The 26,068-nt window shown below is 37.8% G+C and overlaps 1 protein-coding gene across 1 annotated transcript in view; it reads left to right on the top strand.

Annotated features, from left to right (window-relative positions):
• The window catches only part of lmbrd1 (LMBR1 domain containing 1), a 56,876-nt gene that overhangs the window by 22,736 nt on the left and 8,072 nt on the right, over positions 1-26,068 (top strand). Inside the window, exons 7-14 of the mRNA XM_022763722.1 lie at positions 2,360-2,433; positions 11,431-11,556; positions 12,271-12,423; positions 16,125-16,189; positions 16,290-16,392; positions 19,308-19,412; positions 19,495-19,644; positions 21,115-21,196. Of these exons, the coding sequence (XP_022619443.1) occupies positions 2,360-2,433; positions 11,431-11,556; positions 12,271-12,423; positions 16,125-16,189; positions 16,290-16,392; positions 19,308-19,412; positions 19,495-19,644; positions 21,115-21,196 (858 nt within the window). The remainder of the gene's footprint in view (positions 1-2,359; positions 2,434-11,430; positions 11,557-12,270; positions 12,424-16,124; positions 16,190-16,289; positions 16,393-19,307; positions 19,413-19,494; positions 19,645-21,114; positions 21,197-26,068) is intronic.

Genomic DNA, 26,068 nt, shown 5'->3' with positions numbered 1-26,068 from the left:
GAACATACAGCGGCTTCCAACACACTTTTGATGATCCTGTCATTACACAGAAGTAGGGTGCTAGTGTTAAAGGAGCTCCTTAATGAACTCCTTTCTGTACAGTTCTCATGCATGCACACAAGCCTGAAGGGCTATATGCAGGATGAGATAAGAGCTACCTCATTCCATTGCTGTAGGAATCAAAGCTGTACAGATGTGGAAGCACCAACGATAATAGACAATATTCCCTCTGTTTAATCCCCAGAAAATCTGCTCAAGAAACCGAGAAGAGTGGCAGCAAACATCTATCCTTTGCTTTGTGTAGAGTTCATGAACAGAATGTTCTCCATGCAGAACATGGAGCTATTGTCTATTTTACCAAGCTTGCCCCTAAACAAAGGTAGCGAAATCGCAATGAAACACTCGGGAATAGGAAACATGTATTCAAATGTTAATGTTCAGCCCAGCTGTCAGACTTCAAAGTTTTCTTTTTGCATACAATACAATAGGGAGCAGGTATATAATTTATCTCAATTTTCCACCTCTTTGTCCTGCTGCTTGTGAAATGCCTCTAAAAGAAAGTGATAAATGTTATAAACAGCACAATTCATACATGCCCTGAATACTGACTTAATTTTGCCAATCAAATGCCACTGTCAAGGAGAAAGGCAAACAGAGACCCACCTACGCCCGTGTTGACAGGTGGGCTGGGCACTATGAAGTTGCTGCTGAGAGGATGTGGGATATCTATAAAGGGACAACTGTGTAGCTTTTTACATGGAACCCTACGACAGGTGGGATCTTGACAGGGGAGAGAGGCAATCAGTCTCTTCATCAATCGCTGTCTTCTCACTCCAGCTCTGACAGCTGGTGTGACACCTACTGTTGCCCTTGCCTGATGGGTGGTCCCCTTTCTCCCTCAATCAGAGGTGACACACATCAACTCAACCTACATACATTGAAAGATCCAGCTGTTTAAACACTGTAGGTAATCAGTGTATGAAATGACAGTGAATACATAAAATGGTGACCAGATGTGTCTCCAGAGGAAGACTTTGCTATGGTGTATTCATTAAAAGCATATATTAAATCCAAGAGTACCAGAATAACAACATGGTGCATTGTCCTTGTCCTTCTCAATTCCCTTCAAGGGAATAAATTCCCTGAACTGTCCCTTGAAGAACATTAGCACACAAACGCATCCTTGCAGTTCAAGATGGGCTCTGTTCTTGAAGTGTGTAGCTGGTTAAGATACAAAACATTCCATTTTAAAATTTCTTTCAACTGGACTTTTGTAATGCTGATTCGATGCATTTTCTCGCAATGATTCCTTGGGCTTCATTGTCATCACTGCAACCATTTTAAAGAGGTACTCCAGTAATTTGGTATTGCAAGTCCACAAGGTTGGCGAACTTACGAAAGACAGATTTAAAATAGATGAATCAAAATGAAAGCAGGAAATAGCAACATATTCTCATTTAGTCTCTAGTATGGTAGTGTGCTAGGTCCATCTATTCCCAGTTTCTAATGGAGGTTCTATAAAAAATGTATTGTCTCCAAGCCACAGCTGTTATATCCTAATAACATCATTAAGATTATGTCCTCGGTCCTGACAAAGCTTCTCCCGATCCACAGAAGACTTTTTACAACTGTTTTTTACAGGCAGAGTAGTACTCCACATGAAGAGTAAACTGACCATATTTGTGTAATCAGTGGAGTTCTCCACCTCTTTTCAAAAACAATGTCCCTGTTACTCAGGGTAATTCAACTACATTTACTAGCATATAGAATAAACTGGTGAAAGATTTTTGCAAATCAAACAAGATTGAAGAAGGGAATTCAGATATGAGTTGGCTGAGGAACGGTGGCTAACATTAGTTTGCTAATTTGTGTTTTGCATCCTGTTCCTTCCTGTGTACCAGCTTCGGTTTGGTAAGAGCTGCTCTGGCTCTGTGTATGACAGTAGTTTTCCCACCAAGACACACAGTCCTCCTGTTGATTTTGAAATATTTGCACTGCACAGTGGGGGTTTTGTCAGCAAACTAGATTATGTCAAACAGCTTTTATGAAATTTTCCCTCTGGATTGTCTACAAAAGTATGGTAATGCCATTTCAGAAGCATCTGTAAAATATTCAAAGAAATTTAGATGCAATTTTACTCATGTTCATAAAGCCTCTGTAATGGGGTCTGAATGCTGGAAACATTTTGGCTGTCAGTGTTGAGTTTGAATAGCAAACGCATGACTGAAATACTATTGAAGTGCAAACACCAAGTGCAAAGCCAGCTCTTGATAGTTTGCACGTGTCAAAGAGTCCATTGATGTTTCTTTCAGAGGTCAAGGTCAAATCTCTAATGGCTTTCCTGTCTTTCCTTCTGCAGATGGTCTACCTGCTCTGTCTTTCTCCATCAGCACCTTGACCTTGATTGGCATGTTGGCAGTAATCACTTACACGGTGAGTTGGGACCTGAGACAAGTGGATGATGTTGTTCATGTGTTCAGCACACTAATTAAGACAAATCATCCACTGAGATGTTTTCCAGATCTTTCCAGCCCTGTGGCTTAATAGGACCTATTGTTATTGAGACATCTGACAAAACATGTTTTGAGGAATGAAGAAAGAATTCAGGACACAATAATTTTCCTTTTGTCAGATTTACCCAACATGATTTTTCACTTTATAATAACATGGTTGATAATTCATGGTTTCGTAAAATATTCTTTGAGCTGCTGTGCAGTTTCTCAAAGTTTTTAAAGTACAAATGGTTTCCCATCTTTTTGGTTGGGATGTACCTAGTGATGGAGTGGCCTTTCAGTATTAGTAATGCCTTGTGATTTTAGAGCTCTGGCATTCAATTGCTCAAATTGCTCAGACTGCTGTCTTTCACCTGAGCACCCGAGACTTTTGCATGATGTATGTGCACCCTTCTCCGGCTTATCAACCACTTATCTGCTGTCTATTTATATATATATAGATCTACCTCAGTGTCCATTAATATATGCCTATATTTTGATTCCCTCAGCATTCTGCAGTTTTTCATTTTTTCCTAGATCAGGAAAATTGACTGTGCTGTAACACTTGTTAATGCTGTCCATTTTTCATAGCCACTATCTTGGTAACTAGACTGTGAATATTCCCTGGTGGTGGTGCTGGTGTCAGGGTGGGAGTAGTGCCTACTGGGGAAAAATACAAAAAACTCTTCCAGTATCAACCCAGGGAGTGAGAGTAAAAGTGACAGCCAACCCCAATCTATCCAGTTTCTGTTGAGCTCAAAGAGTCCTATTTGACAAATTACACAACAATTGAATGTGGAGCTCTAATGAATAATACACAACCCAGTCAAGTAAGTTGTGGAACTAATCTCCCTTTAGGACATATAATCCATCTCAGATGGGATTTTATCCACTGTTCTCTCACTTTGCTTCTCACGTTTCTCCAAAGAGTGAATAATTACCTAGTACATTTTGAGGATGGAAGTGTGCTTAGATTTGCACTGACCCCATGTTGATATGGACTCTGTGAATGCCCTGTGGAAAGCAAAACTCCCAGCGTGTTTTTGTTTTTGATGTTTCTTGTTTTGATGAAGTCAATCAAAGAAATCAGGCCTTTGGGCGACAAACAGCAACTGCCCCTCCTTTTTTTATTCTCACACACATAAATACAGAAGCTCTTTTTATCTCACTTTTTTTTATCCCTTCATTCACTTTGTTTGCGCTCCACTCTCACTTCAATGTGCAAGCGGCAAAATTCGGTGGCAACCCACCCATATTTTCTAAGAGTTGTGTGATTTATCATTCTTTACTACGTGTTACTACTAAGCCTGATTAACTTAATGGAACCTAAGTGACAGGTTCCATAAGGAGCGGAAATGTTCTCCATGACTCCTGTGCAAATTTATCACTACTCTTTGTGCAGAACTAGCCTTCTACCCTTAATGTAAACAACTCTGTGATGTAAACAGTATTTAGCACTGCAACCTAGTGCACTTAAAACAGATACAAAGTGAACCAAGTTTAGCTTTTATGGCTTTTTTGGTCTTCTTTTTTCACACACTTTTTGCACACAAATTTAGATTAAACAGAGGCGTCCTCTATGGGCAAATAGTATCTTTAGTTTTGACTAAGTGTGGTGTCTGTCTGACCAACTTTCTGCTAAACTAAACCAAAGCCTTTAACAGTTTAAATGTAAAATGTTCATATGAAGTTGTTGATGTTGTCTGTTAAGGTGTTCTAGTGCAGTCACTCTTCTGTAACTATAGTACATCAAATAGAGTTCAGCCTCACATGGCATTATATTTAAAGTTCAGATATATTGAATTCATTTATAACATACTGTTGGCGTACTTGTGATGCTGGTAACTTACTCTAATGGCAACTGTTTAAATCTCAGGCTTTTGCTGTTAACTACATAAATAATAAATAAATAAGTGATTGAAGTGACTTAAATACATAAAAATAGCCTTTTCTGTATGCGTCATCTGATCATTTTTGAAAATACATGCCCAGTTGCTCACTAAAGATGGTTCAGTTATGTGGTATTCTAGTTTGTTTTATAACACCTGTTAGTGTGAGTTTGATAGAGGTAGTAGCAACAATTTTGTGTAAGAGATTGTTCTGTAAAGAACACTTCAGCAAGTTAATTTCAGATAGCTAACTGACTTTGCATTGAACAAGAGATGAAAGTCACTTCATACTTAAGCAGCCACTTTTTAATGGTGCAGATTTTATTCAATAATAAAATGCGAATGCAAATCTACAATTATGGTAAATATCCTCCACATTATCTGGAATGTTTGCACATGCATATTCCCTCTATATTATCTCCTACTCTGTTTGATTGTACCCAGCAGTGATGACATGAGACTGATCAGGCTGATCTCAAAGCTCATGCATCATGTGAACTCCTTTGGCTTCATTTAAAAGCAAGGCGAGTGTATTGACTTATGACTCTCATGGCTCTGTCTCCTGTGGACCTACCTTTCTCCTGCTTAAATTGCCAGTCATAAGATGCTGATGCTGAAGTAAAATTGAAAAGATTAATGTCTGTTGATCTAATCACAGGCCCTGAGATTGACCTGGGAAGATGGGGTCTTTTAATGAATCAGAGGGATGTCACTACTTTAGGTTTCTCCAAACCTTTGATGCTTGTTTGATTTTTATATTTTGTATTTATATTTAATTTTCATAATTTATATTTTATAAAATATGTTTTTCCCACTTATAATTGAACCTTTGCTGAAGTTTGAAGTTTAGAAGTCTGTAATTGGATTTTGAATAAAACATGTCATATAAAATTCACTGTAGTGGAACTGTTTAGTCTGTAGATTTTATAACACTTTAAGAAAGCAAAATGCTATCTACTAAAAAAGAGGGACCAAATAAAACCAACATCACCACAGCAACAACTCTTCTTTCTATTAGCAAGATAAAAATCCCAGATGGTGATACCCAATATAGCATCAGATACTGATGTATGCTTACCAAGCATACCGTAACTGTATCTGTATCTGTACTCTGCACATGTGATCAAGTTCATTCAAGGTTCATAAACACAGGTGCATAAAAGTGCAAAGGATGAATCATATGTATCCTTTTTTGAAATGTTTCATTTTTTAATCAAACATTAGCTTGAGAAATGACATGATTATGACACCCGCTTGTCATTGCCCTTTAGCCACACCTTAAAACCTGAAAAAACTCTTAAGGCTGGAGGCAGCCTGAGAAGCCTGTCAGTCAACCATGACAGGCCTTGGACTGCCAGTTGGATTTTTTTTGTTGTTGTAGAAAACTGGATAAAATTGCTGTCCATCCAAAGGACCTTTTTAAACATTTAATTCACACACAACCAAGGTGTGTTTATAAAGAGCTATTTAGACTTCTACTTGGTCTATATCAAAATCATTTAAAGCATGCATAACAATATTGTGCCAAAGGGTAAACATAGTCCATGAAAGTGGAAAGTGCTTTTCATTGGCCACTGTCAAATGATTTAACAGCAACATTTGCATGCATTTTTCTTCTCCCCATATAAGATGACTACAATCAAAAGCTAACTTTTTTACTGAAGAGCATTCCTTACTTTTATTACAAAATTGTCTTTATAACAGCAAATGATAGTCTTCAAGATAGAGCAGCCCCTAGACAAATCAAAACACAAATGAAGCTGAGCTTGGTTGAGCAGCTGCTGGGAGGATGCTGGCATAAAAATTGGGTTGGATGCTCAGTTATACAATTTCAAATTTTCAAAAAAAACATTGTTATCAATCACTAATGAGAGCTTTCCTAAAGCCTACTCCCCATAACATCTGTTGCATTATCTAATCAGCAATGTACGAAGGGACTGATTAATGAAACAATGACCACTCCACTACAAATGAATGCTGGAATATGAGAACTGCAGGGATTTAATAACACTGAACCAGCTGATATCAAATGTTTATCTAAAAAAAGCAGGGTGTCATCAGGATAAAGAGCCTTTTTTGTTGCTGGTAACCAGCCTTAATACCAGATGGGCACACCTAACACCTCACCTGTGGTGAGCCTGAACTGGGTACTGCTGCAGCTGTGGGAAACTTCAAGCACTCTCTTAGCACCAAGTCTCACAGAGAGGCATATAAAAAATCACTTTATAAACACGTCCCTCAGGTTAAATTCAGTGAGATGGCCACTAAGCTATTGAAAAGCTGCTCCTCAAGGAGCCAGGAGCAGATATTGGTTTAAAATGTGTGCCAAAGAGAATGAGGTCAAGCTATTTGAAAACATCATTGCATAAGTTACAACATAAAACAAAGCCAAATAACCCTTTACATGGCAGACATGTTGGCTGTATTTCATGTAGTTGAGCCCATTGCAGGTATCTGGTATTGTGGATGTTCAGTTTTACTGGGACTCTTAAAGGAATAGAGCCATTGTTAAGGTAATTACTTACCTGTGCTTTTCCTGCTTCAAAAGTCAAAATGGCAGCTGTGAAAAGGGTCTAATGGTCTACAGAGATGACATCTAGTAGGATATTTTCTAACCTTCAAGCCAAAAGATATGCTACAAGTTTTCAGTATACATTAAGCAAACATCTGCCAGTCCATAAAGACCATCATAGTATCAGGAAGAAAACCAGATCCAAAAGAGGCAGACAACAGCTGAATCAGGTGTCAGGTTGATGGCCTTGAAAAGTTTTAGAAAAGTTAGGAGTCATGTCCAATAACTTTACAGTTTTGCTGGTCATTGATTGCACTGCAATGTGTTCTTGCCTAGTAAGTTTGTTGAACTTGTCTTTCTGTTTGTGCATTGCAGGAGGAAAAAGGAAAAAGTGATAAGAATATTTGTATTTAAGAATCACATTGAACAAAGATTAATAAAATATGTGACATGGGGATGTCTGTACTAAAACACCTGATTCATTTTTAATGACTGGGACAGGCTGTCAATGTGCCCCCCCCCCCCCAAGTTAGACAAATATTTGCTTGGCTTATTGATAAATTCATACTTCTGATCTTTGATAAAGAGAATATATTTCTCAGTTGTTTTTAAAATACAAACTGGTATCTGTTTAGAGTGTCAGATTATTTAAAGCTTTGGCAACAAATTCTCTCTGTATCTTATTCAATGTGCAAGGTTTTGCTGTTGTGCCTTTTTCTTTACATTTTTAGAAAATTACATTGTAAAGCCTTGGGTTATAGCTTGTGGTTTATCTTGCATTATTTTAACTATTTTGTGAAATATTGAATGAACTCTGGGTTCTGAAGATGATTTTTAAACCATCACTGTGGGCACTGCTCTTTGCTACACTTCACACTAAATGACCAGTAAATTATGATGATGTTAACAATGGAACAGATCAGTCTGTGGAGGGCATGCTCAGGTGTTAAAACACATTATTCTCCAAGCTAATTTGTGGACTATAAATATACTGTATCTCATGGATAGTATAATTTTTCTACAGAGGTCCAATGTGTACAGGAGTCTAGAAACATCTGAGTATAAACCCTGCACCATGTCTGCGTCACTGTGTCCAATTTTGCGATCTTCCTAAACTAAATATTTAAATATATTTAAATAATACTTAAATATTTCAATACAAGTGTGTCACCATAGAATGGCCCCTTGATCATACCACTTTGTCAGTCTTGACCTCCATTTGAATAAGAGTCAAGACCCTGAGAATAAAGCCAGCAACCCCGCTACTCCTGGATGTAAAGAGGGATAAAATACCTGACCAACCCAGACATTTTTGACAATACTAAATTAATCATAGTAATTTAGTGGTAGAATGAACATACATCTATCAGCGTTGTCTGGAGTAATACTCATATTAATAACAAAAGATCTTAGAAAAAAAAATAGACACATTAAAAAAAAGAAAGACAAAATTAAACTATCAATCATAGTCAAGCAGTGTCAGTGAGAAAAAATCCATCTGAAATGTCCCTATTAATACTCATACTAAATATGAAAGAAAAAAACTAAAAAGACACATTAAAGCAAACAAAAATAAAAAATAACTCATCCCAACATTTATAAAAAACACCTGATGTGTGAGCGGCAGCTTGCCTCAAAGAGAGGATAAAACATTAGGCTGTAATGCCAAACTGCCAATCAACTCCTGAAGCAATGGAGCATCCATCTCTGTGGATGGTCTGTGGATTTTTCTTCCCCAGAGGATCTGTTGCTCGACCTAAAAGTGATAGACTTTGACAATCATGGCTGTGGAAGACGATCTCGTTTCAGCATGGGACCACGAGAACAATGTGCTAGGTCTAGCAATAGGAGGATTTTAACAAGCACGCGGTCATACACCTGCCCCTTTTACATTCTTAGCAATCCCAAACACTTTTGAATTTTTGTCCTTCTCCCTTTTCATTGTTTTTATCCAGCACCTCAAATCTTAAACATGCTGTGAGTATGTTGAAGGAAGTTCCAATTTTGGGAAACAAGAACCAAATTAATCCACAATAGACTGGAAAGAGCTCACGGAACAAGAGTGTCTCACTTCCAAAAGATTCAATCATCTCAACCATGGAGGAGAGGGCAGGATGGTTTTCAGTGCTATCACCATTTTGAGATGGTTAAGATCCCATAGTGCACTTGTCACCACTGATTAAAGAAACTAAACAAAATCAAGAGGAAGTATGGCTCAGGCTCATTAATATCACATTCATCATGTTTTTCCGCCTAGTTATTCTTCCGCCTCTTAAAATGTGACTTGGCCATGTAAAAGACACAACCAGACAGAGCTGAGTGGTGGCATATGCTGCTTGGGGAACCTTTTCTCAAATGTGCAAATGTACCAACATACAGAAAATGTGCTGGAGGGTGCAGAGCTTAGGCTATTTTCTATTACATTTTAGTTCTGAATGTAAAATACATGTTTAGGAAATTACTCGTGAAATACCCCAGCAGACTGATTAGAGTTTTTAAGCAGTTAATTAAAGCATTGTATTTCCACTGCATAAAAAACGCTTTAAAAAGTGGCAGGAAAATAATTGTCGATCATCTCTTCAATTGTCAGGTGGTTGATATGATTGCCAGTCATCACAGCTGCACTACAGACTTATTAATCTGGATTCATGGAAATTATTGAAGGCACAACATTGAAAAAAAATCAAAGCTTTACTCAGAATTTGGAGAAAGCGTGATTTCATGAACCCTTTAATTTCTAGTATAGATGGACAAAGGCACACTATCAAATCCGTTCTGCGTCAGGTTTGTGGAGCTTGTCTTGCTTAATTCCCCAATCTGTCCTATTAATCAAATGGCAGTAGGGAAACCAGCATATGTGGCAGTACTGCCAATTTGGGCTTAATGGGAATATGTATGTATGTGTTCAGCTTTATATATTCAATTAGTGGAATTATCTAATCGCCACCTTGTATACTGAGTCATTTTAATTAGGTATGTTATACTGGATTGGCTTTATCAAAATGTATTGAGAACGCCTCCTCTTCCTCCTCCCTTTTAGCTTCACCATCACAAGTACAAAGAGCAACAAAGATGAGGCTTGTGCAGGAGACCTGTGTCCACCTAGTTCTCCCTCTTCCCACTCAGCAGTCACATGATTCTCTCTGAATGATTTCAGCCAGTAACTCCCCCTTCAACCAACGCACACATAGACACACACACACACGCGCACGCACCCTCCCACTCACCCTGCTCCAAGCTATTTCTGGTTATTATTGACCACAGTGGGGTTTAAAATAACTTTAATGAGCATGCATGATTATGTGTAAACTAAAAATATCCACTCCAGCAGAGGGACACCTGTGTTTTTTTTTCTTTTATATTTCTCCCATGTAGTTGCACATTTGAGGGAAAGGGAAATGTTCCTCTTGGGATCTGGGGCAGGTTTTCCTTTTATGAGTGTGTTTGATATTCGGGACATGCTCCGGCCTTAAGAGCTCCATGATTCATTGCAGGAGGCGACATTCGCCCGTAGCAGAGATCCACAGCAGAGACTAATAATAGTCTAGCCTGACTTAGCATCCCATGCGACATTTTTAACGCTACCTAACACTCAGAAACTAGTAAAAGTTGTTTTAGAAAAATATCGGCTCTGACGTTTCTCCACTTGAAAAATAGAAGAAAGAGGGCAGCATCTTTTGACTAGGTTGAAAGTGTCTTTGCACAGAGGGGCCCTTTGTTTTATTATGAACCCATAAAATGGCACTCCTCCAAGCTGGTAAAAGCGAGACGGCACAGAGAGAGCAAGAAAGCATTGGCTTACTGCTGTTATTTTCATTTGTATTGATTGGTCTGTTTCCTGGTATTAGTGTCTCTCTGTCTCTCATTTTTAATTAAAAATTAAACATCCCTTCAGGAAATTGAAGCCCACTGATAGTTGAAAGTGCCTTTCAAAATTTTGTCACATATTCCCTCTGTCTCTCCTTGATGTCACTGTATGCATGTGTATATGTCTCTCGGTATGTCTGTCTATAATTGTTTATTATTTATACATTGTATGCACTCCAAACAGAAAAGAGAAGTTGATGTGTATTCATTTAAATTCACGTCATTCAACATTGATGGCACCTTGATGCTTCCTCCTCTAACCCAGATTTTTCTCCCCAAAATTCTGCTTGTAAATATTTCATCAAATCCTGGATAGTGGATAGTGCTGTCACATGGGGGCACTGTTAAGCTATAAATTGCATCAGGATGATATAGGGAAGTGATATCCACACAAAATGGTTGCAGCAAATTCACCAATAAACCTCAGCACAATTATAGATTCCACCATTTTAATCTTTTTTCCTCTACCAAAAATCACATATCCTGGGAAGCCAGGAAGTATATGATTTGCTATATGTCTGTTTGCTTACCTCCATTTGACTATTGTTCTGTTCCACATTGTGATGGTTTGTCATCAGGCAGGGGTGGGTATGTGTGGGCGGATGCACGTGCCATATGTGCCATCCCACTCTGACAATGATTATAATGGTAGTTTTTCTCTGTCTTTCAGGCATACGGTATGTCTGTACTGCCTCTGAATCTGATAAAAGGCACACGGAGTGTGGTGTATGAGCGCCTCGAGAACACAGAGGACATTGATGATGTTGAGCATCAGATAGAAAAGCTGAAATCCAAGGTTGGTCTCACCAAATCACACAGCAAGCACTGGCATGATACAACAGATATACACAGTGCAAATTATCTACAAGTCATGGAATACCTTGATGGAGCAAAACTTAGAAGTGAAAAGACATATATCATTAATAATCATAACAACAATTATATCAATAAAAATGTTTCTTTTTTATGCTTTAGTTCAATCTGCAGTGTGTGTATAATCACGCGTTCATTGAAAGGTCCACGTGCATAGCCTCCAGCCGATCTTTCTGCCCTACCTCCTCTGTCTTTGCATGCAATTATGAATGGTTAGCATTGTCCTTATCAGCTAACCTCTAAAATGCAGGCAGCACAAACAGGGAAACACAAGTGCAGACATCTCTTAGTTGCTATTAGTTGCCAGTGGGAATGTGAAGTTAAAAACAAAAGACCAGTGCATTCATCATTCGTCCTCTGTTCCCTGTATGGATATGAATACTGAAAACCAGGTATGGTTGTATTAAAGATTACATGTTATAAAGGAGACCTCAAGTGCAGTATAGGAAGCACACAAAAGAGTTGAATGACACTGGTCTAAATGTGTACTTAATATTCATGAATAAGTTTAGTGTCAGAGACTGAAGGTGGACAAACTTTTATATTATAGCATATAATGGTGCTTATTATTTACTGCTAGATAAACGCATATCTGTATTTTCTGATTTATTTGGTTGTTTGTTGGTCTTTTTGTCAGTGTAAAGATGGACGTCCCCTTTCTTCAAGGGACAGACACAACCTGCAGGAGCTGGAGGGCAAACTGCAGGTCCTCCAGCGCAGGGGGAGACACCTGGAAATTGCAGAGAGGAACTGCTGCACTAAAGTGGGCAGTGCTCTCAGACCTTTCAAGGTGAGTCTGCATTATGGAATTGGCTTCCATACACAGAAGTAAATTATAGGTCCGATATGGACTGTATTGCATACAAAAGCAAATCCTTTCAACGTCTGTCAGGATGTGATCTTACAAACACAAATATTCAGCATTTTGCATTGGGGCTGCACAATATACCACACATAATTTAACGTTTCTTCCCTCTTGATAGTTGTGTAATTAAAAAATTCTCATTTGGACACATATCATACCTTTGTTCATTTTTACCAGCTTAAACATCCTCCTCCCAAACTGTTTCTTTGTGCTCAAGTTCTAATCTAGAATGCTCTAGATTTACTTTCAGTTCTACTTTACACAACCGCATATTTACGGGATTCCCTAGGGTAGTCTCTTCACCTAATTTACTCTAAAGTCTCCCAGGGAGTCTCACATTTCTGAGTCAGGATCTCATGGTTCCCCAGGGATAAACCAAAAGAACCACAAACTTCTCTTTGATTTTACTTTTTCAGGTTGGGCAACCAATACCTACACGTCACGTATGGAGTTGACATTGACATTGACATTGTTCTCTATGTTGAAATTTGTCCAAGGGGTTTGGAAAAGGAGGGGGTTATAACATCACTTGTTTGGGCATGTTGGTTAATTGGTGCCAGCAGTTGCACTGGCCCAGTCCAGACAAACATCTGTAGATGATGCACTGATGAAAATTTAGGAGAGATTTTCAAAGCCCAGTGCAATTATGCAACCTTAACTAAATCTTATACTGCCAGCACCTGCACAAAATAACCTTACAAATTGAAATCCTTTTGCACATATGCCATTGGTCAGTTATGAATTGATATTTCACACAGTTTCCTACAGTAGTTTGTACTTTAACCATCAAGACACAGTACATCCTAGGGATTCTTTGGACACACATTTCACACAGTCCCATGAAATCCCTCAAGGCTGCCTATTCCCACCAATCCTAACTGCTTACTATATCTTTATCCCAATCTGTTCAGTTACCAGCGTGCAACAGCTATGATCATTAACATCATTGTAATCGGTATGGCATAAACAGCATTGCATTTTTAATTTAAAAAATGATGGCTGTCATGATCAGTTTTGCTATGAGTATGGCTGTCATTTTTCACAAACCTAAAAGAATCAAAAACATTTTTACTTGTACTGATTTTATTGCCCTACAGACTTAGTAACCCTTTAGTATGGAAAACATTCTAACCAGACTGTATGTAAAATGTAAATTCTGCTTAAAAAGGCACATGATCAGTGAGATTATTTCTCTCCTCATACATTTACTGTTTTAGCTAACAGATATAAGAAGAGTAATAGGACTGGCAATAATGCAACTGTACTAATTCATTGCAATAATCTCCAGGCCCTTCTATTCATATTTTACTTCACCTGATCCTCATGCACATCTATGTACATCTAGGTGCATTTTGTACATTGGATGTGACATTGCTCTAATGTGACCATAATAGCATACATGAGTATCCTCTCATCTGTCATGTGGAAAAGATTATTATCCCCTATTAAAATAAGCTTAAAGCCATATGTTTTTTGTTTCCATCATCATTAACCTTAATGAATTGTAATTTAAAACCTTTATTCTCAGCCATTCTTAAATGTACAGGTAACACTATTTAAAACTTGAAGTGTATGTGCTTCAGTCTGCTGAAATGATTAAATCTCAACTACAAAAAGCAGCTATATACATTGAATGAGTCATATTGCCTTAAAAGTCAATTAGTGGTTTATTTTCTTTAAACACAGCCTCATATGCACCACTTATATTTTACCAAATGCCCTGAGATAAACAAGCTTGAAATCTTGACAAGCTTGAAAAAAGAGAAATTATATCTGCATGAATCATACTCACACATGCATTTTGCATTCTTCAATAACTTCAGAATATTTTAATGTTCCAAGGGATCAGGACTGAGAACAAGTCCAACATGACAAGCACAGCTGGTACAGCTGTGAGTGAGAGCACAATACTATATTCATATTTTACTTGACCTAATACTTTGTTCATTGGATGTGCATTATGCTCATGTGAACATAATAGCATGGGTAATTGATATGCCCCTATTTTCTGTTTGTACTCAACATACCAATGGCGATTCAATTATAATAGGTCCCACTGTTCTAATCACATTTTCTGTTTTAAGGACAGTTGCAACATTAGTCTTCTAGTTCACATTTAACTTTCCCACTGCTATTCATTTTCCATTATTTTACTGCACTGCAGGCATGCACAAACATTTTAAACCAGTGTCTGTAACAGTTTGTCTTTAACCAAGAGGGTTGCTGCTAATGACAGTCCCCAGACTCAAATTTAAACAGTAATGAGTTGGGAGATTTATTTACTGTACACTCAGGCTCTGGTGTAGAGTGATAAGCCAAATGATTTTGATTTCTCCAGAGCAGTTATACCACTGTTTGTCAAACACATGCTGTCCTTTTTACATCAATCCCGGTGGTGGGTGGAAATAACTTACTGAACATGTGGAACATGTACAACTAAACTAAAATGGTTGGACCTCACAAAATAGTTACTAGTTTTGATTGGATCATTAAACAAAGGTGAAACAGCAGTTTGTCAAGTCAGGGGATTATAGTAATGGAATGTATAATAACACTATGCCACCTTTTCATTCAAGATATGGAAATAAATCCCACCTTTTGTGATTTAAAAGGTTTTTTTCATAAATTATAGTTTCCTCCTTTGTTTTTCAATTTTGATAGCCAAAGTGTATTCACATAACAAACATATTAAATTTAGTTGATCTCCTCTTCATGCCTCCACACCGACAACAGCTGTGTCCGGAGGCATTATGTTTTCAGGTTGTACATACATGCGATTTTGGTGGTCAAAGGTCAAGGCCATGCCTTAAGGTAGTTTCTTAAAATTTGGCACAAAAGGTCATATCAAGGCAATATAAACAACAATGATGAAAAAATGTACTGATCATCAGTTTCTTGATTATAATTGGTGTTTTGCTACAATCATTGAGAAATTACATTGAGGAACTTTTTGTCAAATCTACATTGATTAAATGATTGTTTTATATAATGTTAATTACTTTATTTCCTCATAATGCTTTGTGTGAAGTCATTGATAAGGGTATGTCAGTAGTCCTAGCATGTACATTTTTTATATTCAGTTTTATCTGATTACACTTTTTTCCTGACACATGGCCAGTAGTTTGATTAGCTTGGTAACTGATGGTCAGTGACATTTTTTTTTTAAAGATATTGTGCTATACATCACTGGAACATAATATATTTTAATTGCACTTAGTTTGCTTTATGTATACACCTCCTTTTTGCTTGGCCATGGCTGGTCGGAGCTATTTTAGGTAAAGGCCCCCTTGAAGGCAGGCAGTTGATAGGGTTTATTGCCTTTTTGGCTGCCACCCACCTTTTTCCTCCCTGGTTGCAACCTCCCTACTCTGTCTGGACTGTGCCATTGCTTCCCCCCTGTCACCTTAGGCAAAGGTGCCAAACTGTGGCTGGCCAAGCCATATGGTCCCTCTTTGACAAAAGACATGACAGAAAGGTTATATTTGATGACCCTGTTCATGCCTTTGAAAACATACTTTTACCTTTATTGAGGTTCATTCGTAGGGTTCACCATGAGTGCATATTCTGGCTTGGGTACATGTCCCTCTTTATTATTATAATGTTTTTATTTTGGGGTTTTTTTGCAGATATTGTTGGGCATTTTCTTCATTCTGGTTGCACTGCTGTTCACTGTTGCCTTATTCATTTCAAAGTAAGTCATGATATGTCCTATAAAACCGTAATTCTTCACACAATACAGTTTACAAATCTATGTCTAAACATGTATATAATTTCATTTCTGTTTGTTTCAGTTTGGATAAAGCTCTCCATTCTGCTGGCATCAGCTCTGGGTTCATAATCTTTGGCACAAACCTAACCAATCCTCTGAATGAACTTCTATTAGCCTTACAACCTGTGAGTATCCTCTCATCTCTCATGTCGAAAAAATGATTATCTTCAATTAAGATATGCTTAAAGCCATATATTCTTCTTTCCATCATCATTAACTTAAATGAAGTGTAATTTAAAAGCTTTATTCTTGACTATTCTTAAATGCACTGGTGATACTGTTTGAAGTGCATGTGCTTCAGCTGTACTGCAGGTGAACTGCAGATTATCTTTGAATACAACCTTATAGGCACCACTTAAATTTGAACAAATACCATGAGATAGCACATTTGCAAAAAGGGAAATTATACCTCCACAAAGCCATACTCACAAGTGCATTTTGCATTCTTCAATAATCTAATGTTTCGGGGGATCAGGGCTAAAAGCAAGTTCAACATAACAAGCACAGCTTGCACAGCTCTAAGTGAGAGCACAACAGAGGTGAAATGGCAAGGATAAAAGACAGAAACTGCACAAGTTGGACAAAAATAAACATACCTAGTACCTTTGTAAATAACAATGATTATCATGTTCTGTTCTCAACACCATCACCCTCTCTGTAACATACCCACCTAAATGGCCCAACTATCCAACTAATCTAAAACCACTGTACCCTCCAAATGGGTTGCTTACATTGTGCATTAAATCAGGTTCCATCATACATTTTTCTGTGAACCACATTTGGAAATACAGGAAATAAAAAGTGAAAAGTTGTAGTGCATTATATAAAAGATGAATGTAAATAAAGTAGAAAATAAACTGTTCTTTAGCAATAATTATTCTGTATGTTACTTACAGTATCTGCAGTATGCACACATCAAATTGCTGTTCGCAGATAATAAGAATATTACAAATTATAAATAAATGGCAACATTTAATTAAATGATTTAGCTAATGTACTGCAACATAGAACAGTCTGAAAAAAAAAGAACTAAAGAAAAACTAGGGTGGAAAAACTAAGTGAACCCTTGGATTTAATAACTGGTCAAACCTCCTTTGACACCAATAACCTCAAACAAGCTTTCCCAGTAGCTGCTGATCAGACCTGCACAATGTTCTGGAGGAATTTTGGGCCATTCTTTCCCACAGAACTGCTTCAGCTCAGCCATATTCTTAGGATGTCTTGTATGAGTGGCTCTCTTCGGGTCATTTCACAGCATCTCTACTGGATTAAGGTCTGGGTTCTGACTGAGCCACTCCATAAGGTGGATTTTCTTAGTTTGAAGTCATTCTGTAGTAGATTTACTTTGATGTTTAGGGTCATTGTTCTGCTGCATCAGCCAACTTCTTCTGAACTCAACCAGGTGGACACGCCACCCTGACATTATTTTGTAAGAGACCTTGAAAAATTTGGGAATACATTTTCCCCCCGATGATGTTGAGCTGTCCAAGCCCAGAGGCAGCAAAGCCCAAAGACATGAAGCTGCCTCACCCTTATTTCACGTTTGGGATGATGTTTTCATGTTGGTAAGCACTGCCCCTTTTACACCATACATTTACACCTACTGTATGTTCTTCCCAAACATTTCAACCATAGCTTCATCAATCCACAAAACATTTTCCCAGTAGCATTGTGGAGTGTCAAGCTGCCCTTTGGCAAAGCAATGCTTTTTTGGAGAGCAGCAGCTTCCTCTGTGGTGTCCATGGCAGGACACCATGCTCCATGCAACCATGCTCCATGATCTGTGTATGATAGACTCATGCACAGAGATGTTAACCAGCTCCAGTGTTTCCTTTAAGCCAGTAACTCACTTACTCTGCGGTCACTCTCTGATCATTCTGTGTTGTGCATTTAGAGTCATCCGAGCCAGTCACCCACTTCTAGGGAGAGTAGCCACAGATCTAAAATAGTATAACTGTGGAGTGATGAATATCTAAACTCTTTGAGATGACTCTGTAACCGTTTCATCTTTATGCAAATCAACAGTGCCTCATCATAAGTTCTCTGAGATTTATTTTTTGCAAAGCTATGGTTCACATCAGCAGATGTTTCTTGTGAATAGTAAACTGTGTTTTTTATAAGTCAAAGTAGCTCTAACCCAGACCTCCAATCTGGTGTCATTTATAGCTATATCATAAGTTTCCCTTATAACTTCCAACCTGCACCGTGAATGTTTGAATGATGTATTCAATATGGACAAGAACAATATAATGATTTGTGTGTTATTAGTTAAAATAGATTGTTTTTGTTCATATTGTAAGTAGCAGTGTAAGATTTGACCATGTTTTACACAAATGCACAAATGCAGGTAATTCCAAAGGGTTCGCTTACTTTTTTCTTTCCACTGTACTACAGGTGCAGTGTTAAATGACCAAAGTCTTACTTGAATTATTTTGAATGTGAACTGTCAAGACTGACATAATGTGAAATCACTACCATTACATGGACATTGAACGGAATATCCTCTGTTAAACTTAGTATTCTACAGCAGATTTTAGAGAAAATAATGACTGACATCTGAGACCATTAAAGAATTGCTTCATAGATAGTGGCATTGATTAAATGTCTAAGACCAGTGTTTAGAAGTATGACCTTGGTATTTAAGGAATTAAGTGCATCATTCTACGAATGGGATACTATAGGGATGAGGTTTGAGGTTAAATCAGAATGTTTTAGCTCATAGAACACAATCGATAAATATTTATATGTTACATGCACTGTGGTAGACTGTCTAGACTGCATCTGCAATTAATCTTTCTACTGAATAAAGGTGTTTAACAGTCTTGACAATGTCTGAGTGCGCTGCACAGTGACCAGCTCAGATGTGCTCTAGATTAATTGGGCTAGACCAAGTAGTATTGATGGTAGTTGCTCATTAACAGCTCCAAGCGTCCTTGAGAGGCAGCCAGCCTGAATGTTTGGCTTTGAAAGCAGTAATGACTGTATGTGATTTGTACATGTGAGACATGTAGCTAGCTGACCTCTGTCATTGGTATCATAGGTTTTCCCACTGGATTATATCTTGATCACAGTCATCACCATGTACTTTGTACTCACATCAATGGCTGGCATCCGCAACATGGGCATCTGGTTCTTCTGGATGAGGGTAAGCAAATACACTACTTGCATGTTACCATAAAAATACAAATACACTATTAATTGAACATTAACATTTTCTTATTTTTCAGCTGTACAAAATAAGACCAAAGAGAACTCGTCCCCAGGCTCTTCTCTTCCTCTGCATGATTCTTCTCTTGATTGTCCTTCACACCAGTTACATGATCTACAGCCTAGCCCCACAATATGTCATGTATGGCAGCCAGAAATATCTTGTACAGGTGAGGAAAAGTGTCCATTTCTGTGTCTTGCTGATGAAAGCTAGCTCTGACAATGGGGCTATAACAATGGCAGTGTCGGTCAGTCAGTGGGTTTCAAACCACTTCGGTCCAGGTGGGTGTAGGCAGCAGCATGGTCTCTGGGGACTGGTAGAGGGACTTTTAGACTCTTGTTCCTCTTGGATTCTGTCTATATGTATTAAACTGTTTGGCCATTACTGTGTGGATCTGTCGTTTGACAGTCTACCCCCCCGTGTGATTGGATGTAGTTGTGCTCTCTCTCCCTGTGTGTCTGGGGTGTGTGCATGCGATTTAGATGCACCCTTGTGTCTATGCTTTGTTTAAAAAAGTCTTTTCAACAACATAATTATAATGAACCGTAGTGATGTTTTTGCTGAAACATCCTCTTTTTAAATGAGAGAGAAAAAAAAAACCTTTTTAAAACCAGCTCTTTATGACTCACAGGGTAAACATGGCTTATTCCTATCAACTGCTGCCTTTTGCCTACAGTATCTGAATATATTGTCTCTCAGTAGAAGACAAGCATATACAATATAGCCTAGATAGTAGCAGACAGTAAATACCTTAAGTTTAAGCCCAATTAATTACTTTAGTAACCTAAGTCATTTTAAGTGAAGCAAATCTTTACATGACTGTAAATTATACCATACTTACCCGTGGTTTGGTTTTCTGTAAAATGAAAATCCTATATGTTGCTCTGTTAGGATCTGAATGATGTTTATTTATTCCATTTACCTATGGCAAAACTCGCAGCATCTTGGAAAAAACATCCTGGAAAAAATGTTTCTGTTAGTTTGTAGAACTTAAGTTCATTCTATACTTTAAAACTGTGAGTGCGTGGCACATCTCTCTCTCTCTGTCTACTCTGTTCAGTGAGTGGTGGAGTGGCAAAGTAGCAGTTTGTTACCCAGATGGAGGCTATGCGCCGTGTGAGTGACAAAATAAGAAAGATATTCTGTCGCTTCTAAACTTTCTTTCTGAGTGGTAATTTTACAAGTAAATATTGTTGAAATCACAGCACAGTCTTTGTCGTAATGTGTTTTGTGATTTTGTCAGACGTCATGGTTATAAGATCAGGATTTTAGCAGTGGAGAGCAGCAGCTTGGAAATGGCTTGGAGGTGACTGCTGGTTAACATGTAGTTTTGATAGGCTGTGTTTCAGTCACTATTTCTTACTTGTTCTGTTCAAAAACGGAGAAACATGTAAATGAGAACAGCTTTATTGGAAATTCAGCTGTATTAAAGTGCTGTGTATGTGAGCACAGAGAAGCAAACAGTTAAAGGGCTGAAACCGGCTGACACTAGGCAGAATGCAAATATGCCGCGATAGTGTCAGTTATTTACAGCGGTTCTATGTCCTGCCTATGTCCTCAATTTTGCACATTGACCATAGGTGGTCCAGCCACGTACTTGGTTTGACCCAGTCTTGTTTTTTTTGTTTGTTTTGATCAGAGTCAGATGCCCTCAGCAGGTGCTACATCTGGGAATGCTACATTTGGCACCACAAGGATCTGTGATGCTGACGCGCCTGAGGGTAAGTCTGTCATCTCTGCTCGCACAGTAAGGTATCACCGGTCTAATAGTGAGATGTTGGAAGAACTTACAACACATCATCAAAGATTTATTCCTCACAACTCTAGTCTATACTAGAAGAAAGGAAGGACTGTCTACAACCTGACCATTTCATGTAGAACACTGTTCAGTAATCTTTATCACCATTCATTATTCATTAGAGGGAATAATACCAAGGACAAACATTTACTAATGCAGTACATGGCCTCTTGCTGTCTCCATGCCAACGCTTATTACAGTAAATCAGCCATGAAAACACAAATGTGTAAACGTACATCATACAAGTGAGCCTTATCATGGTAATTTATTCATTCGCCTAATGGTCTCTTTTTGGTGGCGGAGGAGATATGATGCAATTACTATGTTTGGTTATATAGCCAGAGATCATTTTAAGACAGAGATGTATTTATATTGTATCATATGTGCATATATGATTCTGTACATATGACTATCCTTCTTTCTTTCTTTCTTTCTTTGAGTGTTTACATCATAATGATTGTATAAGCAATCATAAAATTTACTGTGGAGTCGATGTGGCAATATTAGCAGTCCAGCTAATGTTAAAGGTTTTGAGGATACAAACAAGATTATAAACATAATACATTTTTTGTTATACCTGCCATATCTCAGATTTGCCCATGTAGTTCCCCCAGTTCCCACTACTTCTTTTAGACTTTTGACTTTTTGGACAAAATCGCCCACAAAGACAAGTCTATCTCTAACCTGTAGCACTGTTTGGGCTCTTGTGCCCGTTTGATTACGTTAGCAGGGGTCTGTTAGTGCAGTGGATAATTATTTTTTTATTCAAAGGAATCAAGGTTGGGGCATAACTGCTCTCCCAGAAGAAACAGAATTGGAATGCAATTAGAGTAGCTAATGAGCGTTGTCGGATGTAAATGTCAAGTATTTAATAAAACAACTGAGTAAAGTTGATGTGAAAATAGTTAAGTAGGAGTGGTTTATTCTTATAGTCAATTTAGTATATTTCACATTTCCTAATGTTGTATATTTCCTTGAGAATGTACCTTGAGTGTGCCTTGTCATATTGTTTAGTTATTTGAAGGTGATATGACAGGTCATTTGAAAACCATTTTCTTTTATTTTTTGCTTTAGTTTGGTTGACTGCAAGGAGTTTTGTCAGCCCTACATCAAATTGGTTTTCACCTCTTGTCGACTGAATGTTTATTATTATTTGTAAAAAAAAAAAAATCCATGTAGATTCTTTAGTCGTAAATTAAAGTTTTAAAAAACATCAAATAGAACCTAGTAGAATCTAGAGTTGCAGAGGCACAGTGTAACTGCAGGCATTAAAAGAAAGATATTATTTGTTTACTTATGGTACTTGTAGCCAGGTTAAAGTGTTTTTTACACATTGCAGAATATAAGTTTTGCCCAAATTAATTAGCTGATAGCTGTCTTAAAGAACCTATAGAGTTAATGTTGAATCATTGTCATCAAAAATGCTGCTGCTTGTTGTTGTTTTAGTTATATAGCAGTATATTACAGGGAGAGATAGCACACTGTTGGTGGTAGATGTTTACATTTATGTGTCTTCAAGATTAAAAAACTATGTCATAAGGAATAGGTTGCAAAGAATCAAGCATCCATCCATCCATAGCCTCTCTCTATTCTTATCAGAGTACTGGATGTTTTGATTGTGGCAGAAAAGGGCCTAATAGGGTCATAGTTTTGTTGATTTATCAGTTTTTATATACAGAAAAACAGAACTGAGCTGAACTTGAAAGTGAATCTTTACCTTTTAGTCCAATCATTGCAGAAACTGGAGCTAGTCTCTCTGGTGAAATGACATCTGTGGGATAGCTTGAGAGGTATTTGCTGAACTACAGGCTGAATCAAGAAAGAACCAGAAGTGATTTGCATATTTGGTTGGGCTTTCTGTAGTGGATATGGTCCATGATTGATGACTATATGAGGGTTATACAACATGGAAGTGCTAATGGACTAATGCCTTTGACATCTGAAAGTAGTGCACCTCTTTGGGCCCTACTCTCATGAATCAGTGGCACCTTGCACAAAAGGCAGTCAGCGGTCAGTGTTGCTATTTTTGTGGCTGGAGGCCCATGGCTAAGCTGAAGCATATTTAGAAACTGGTATGATTAGGCAGAATACATTAACAGTCATGACCAATCAAATCAGACACACGTAAAATGTCACACATAAAACTGTACAGTAAGGACCAACTTTATCCAGTCACCAGTGCAATTACAACAATTTCAACTAAAATCTTGAATTAGAAAAAAAAAAAAGACATATTATTTTGGTTTTGTTTGGTCACATTTACCTAAATGATTAATAAGTTACCATTCAATTAGTCGAGCTATGTTTGCACATGATAATAATGACAATAACGCCAATACTACCAACAATCAGTAATTACATAAACTGACAATCCCCCATAATGCTATTGTTTACATAACTGCTCAGACAGAATTGTGGGAATGAATTGGCTTTTTCTTTGTTTGGTTGTTTGTTTTTTCTCAAACAAATAATTAGTTTGCTGTCCCACAACTATCACAATTAACCCAAACAGATTTATCCATGATTCTGCAGCACTTTTGCATTTTGTTTAATGCAGCCTGCTGGCTGAATTGTATCTGACTAGAAGAGAAGTTGTTGAGAGCCATTGAAGTTGAGCTGGATTAAGTAAGTTAAATGTGTTCCTGGCACCACACAACCCTCAGTTGGTAAGAACAGAAATCAGTTTTTGTCCATGAAGTGTTAATTATTGAAGGCTTTTTTGGCACTCTCCAGCCCTGTTATACTGAAGGGGTTGGGGCGCCACAGTCACTAGGAAAATAGCCAGATGTATTTATTCTCGCTCCCTTTTGACCAGCCGAGGGAAACTGATCTTATTTTGGCCGTCTCGGCAATGGCTACTACTTTCATAACAGCCGTTGTACCACCTACCATGAGGAGGAGGAAGTGTCAAGCAGAGACAACACATGCGACTGAGGGGGAATACAATCAGAAGCCTACTGCCTGATATACTGTAGAAAGTAACAGGTGACATTTCATTTGTGGGGGTGAAAGAGTGCAACTCCTTCTTTCCCAGTCTGGATAATTTGATTGATTTTTCCCAAAGGAGAGAGCACTCCAGCAACCCTTGGTATGAAAGTCAGAAAAGTAATTAAATAGATCCAGTATTTAATACAAAAACCGATGCTCTGCTGACAATAAATGGAAACATTTTGTTCTGGAATGTACAATATACAGTTTATTTATAAATTAAATACAACAGAACAATACATAAGAATATACATAAAAGAATATACAGTGTGTATGCATATGGATACTGAACACATACTGCACACTACTATACCCATATTCACATTCTCTAACTCTGACCCTAACCCTTATTTCATAAAGATCTGTTATATAAAATTGGCCTGGTCTGTATGTTGTGGTATTAAATAAAAATACTGGTTGCATTCTTCTAGCAGTAAATCAGACAAGTTTGTTGACTTAGAAATAGTGTTCTTCATGCCGTGTCTCCTGGGAGAGAAAAATGTTACTGTAGCATGACCGAGAGATTCATAAACATGCACATGGATTGACATTCATTTAGTGTCCATATTTCAGGCTCCACTTTTTGAATGTGAAAAAGACGAATGGGAATATTCTGTGGTAGAAAATGTCATCAACCTGAGAACAGGCTCTGGGAGGGCATCACTTTGTAATAACCTTTAGCGTAACACTGGATCAAATGGCAGCCGAGGCAAAGAGGATAGAAGTCAAGCTGGTGACTGATTGGCCAGTTTGTCACAGTGGTGTAATGACACTAACATCTTGGTGAGCAGGTGCTCAGTGCCAAGCTCTCCATTATCTACTCTAAAGTCATTATCATGCCATTACTCATTTACTGAGCATAATGGAAAATGAATCTTCAGGAATTAGTTGCCATGGCCCCAGAAAACTTGAACCCTAAAGTCTTCCTCAGTATATGATTAAATGCAGGGTGTAACGGTGTTTTCAGGGAAAGAGTTTAGAGTTGTCTTTGTGCATTATTGAAAGGTCTACTGTCAGGACCTCTGTGCAGTAGTGATGCTGCACCCCTTTTTACTTGAGCAGCTGATAGGGGAAATGTTTCATCTTAGTCCATTTCATTTTACATCAATATGCACAAACTTGAACCCCTTACAGCACTAAATCTCTCCAAGTTTCTTTTAAACATAATAAATCACTTCATTTATTAAACTTCTTTCAGCAAATAATTTTATTAATGAATTTAATTTTATTTCTTATGGCTTAGTGAAGCCTGGCTGAAACCTAAGGAATTCTCAGCATTAGATGAGGCTGTTCTATCAAATCATTCTTACCACCAATAATATGTTCACGCTGCTACTTCTGGTGGGGGAGCTGCTTTGATCATAAACTCAGACTTGCATCTAAGTTCATCCACAGCTAACATCTTCCTTTGTCTGCAAAGATAAGAAGATTTTTTATGTAGTCATACTCCCAACCCTCTTGGATGATGATCTATATTTTAAGTTTCTTTTTTTTTTTTTTTTTCTGACTGACAATTGTCTAATTACGAAGGATCTTAATAATGTGAATAATCAGCTAAACCTATTTGAATAAGCCTCCGTGTCATTTATTGATGCATTTGATTTTCTTTCATAATGACCGCCCTCATCAAAGATTTTTCTGTCTTCATGTCCATCTCTAATGATCTCTCCCTAACCCAAGAAATTAACTAATTAATTGCCTCTGTTGTTCATTGCTCTAATGTTAATGCCTCCATTGCTAAATCAGCAACTCCCATTATTTGGTTACATTATTTCCCTTGACAGTCTACCCAATGATTTTAATGACA

This window comes from Seriola dumerili, unplaced genomic scaffold (genome assembly GCF_002260705.1).
Source record: "Seriola dumerili isolate Sdu_G_001 unplaced genomic scaffold, Sdu_1.0 BDQW01000024.1, whole genome shotgun sequence".
In the NCBI taxonomy this organism is placed as follows: domain Eukaryota; kingdom Metazoa; phylum Chordata; class Actinopteri; order Carangiformes; family Carangidae; genus Seriola; species Seriola dumerili.
This window is presented reverse-complemented; position numbering and strand designations above follow the sequence as displayed.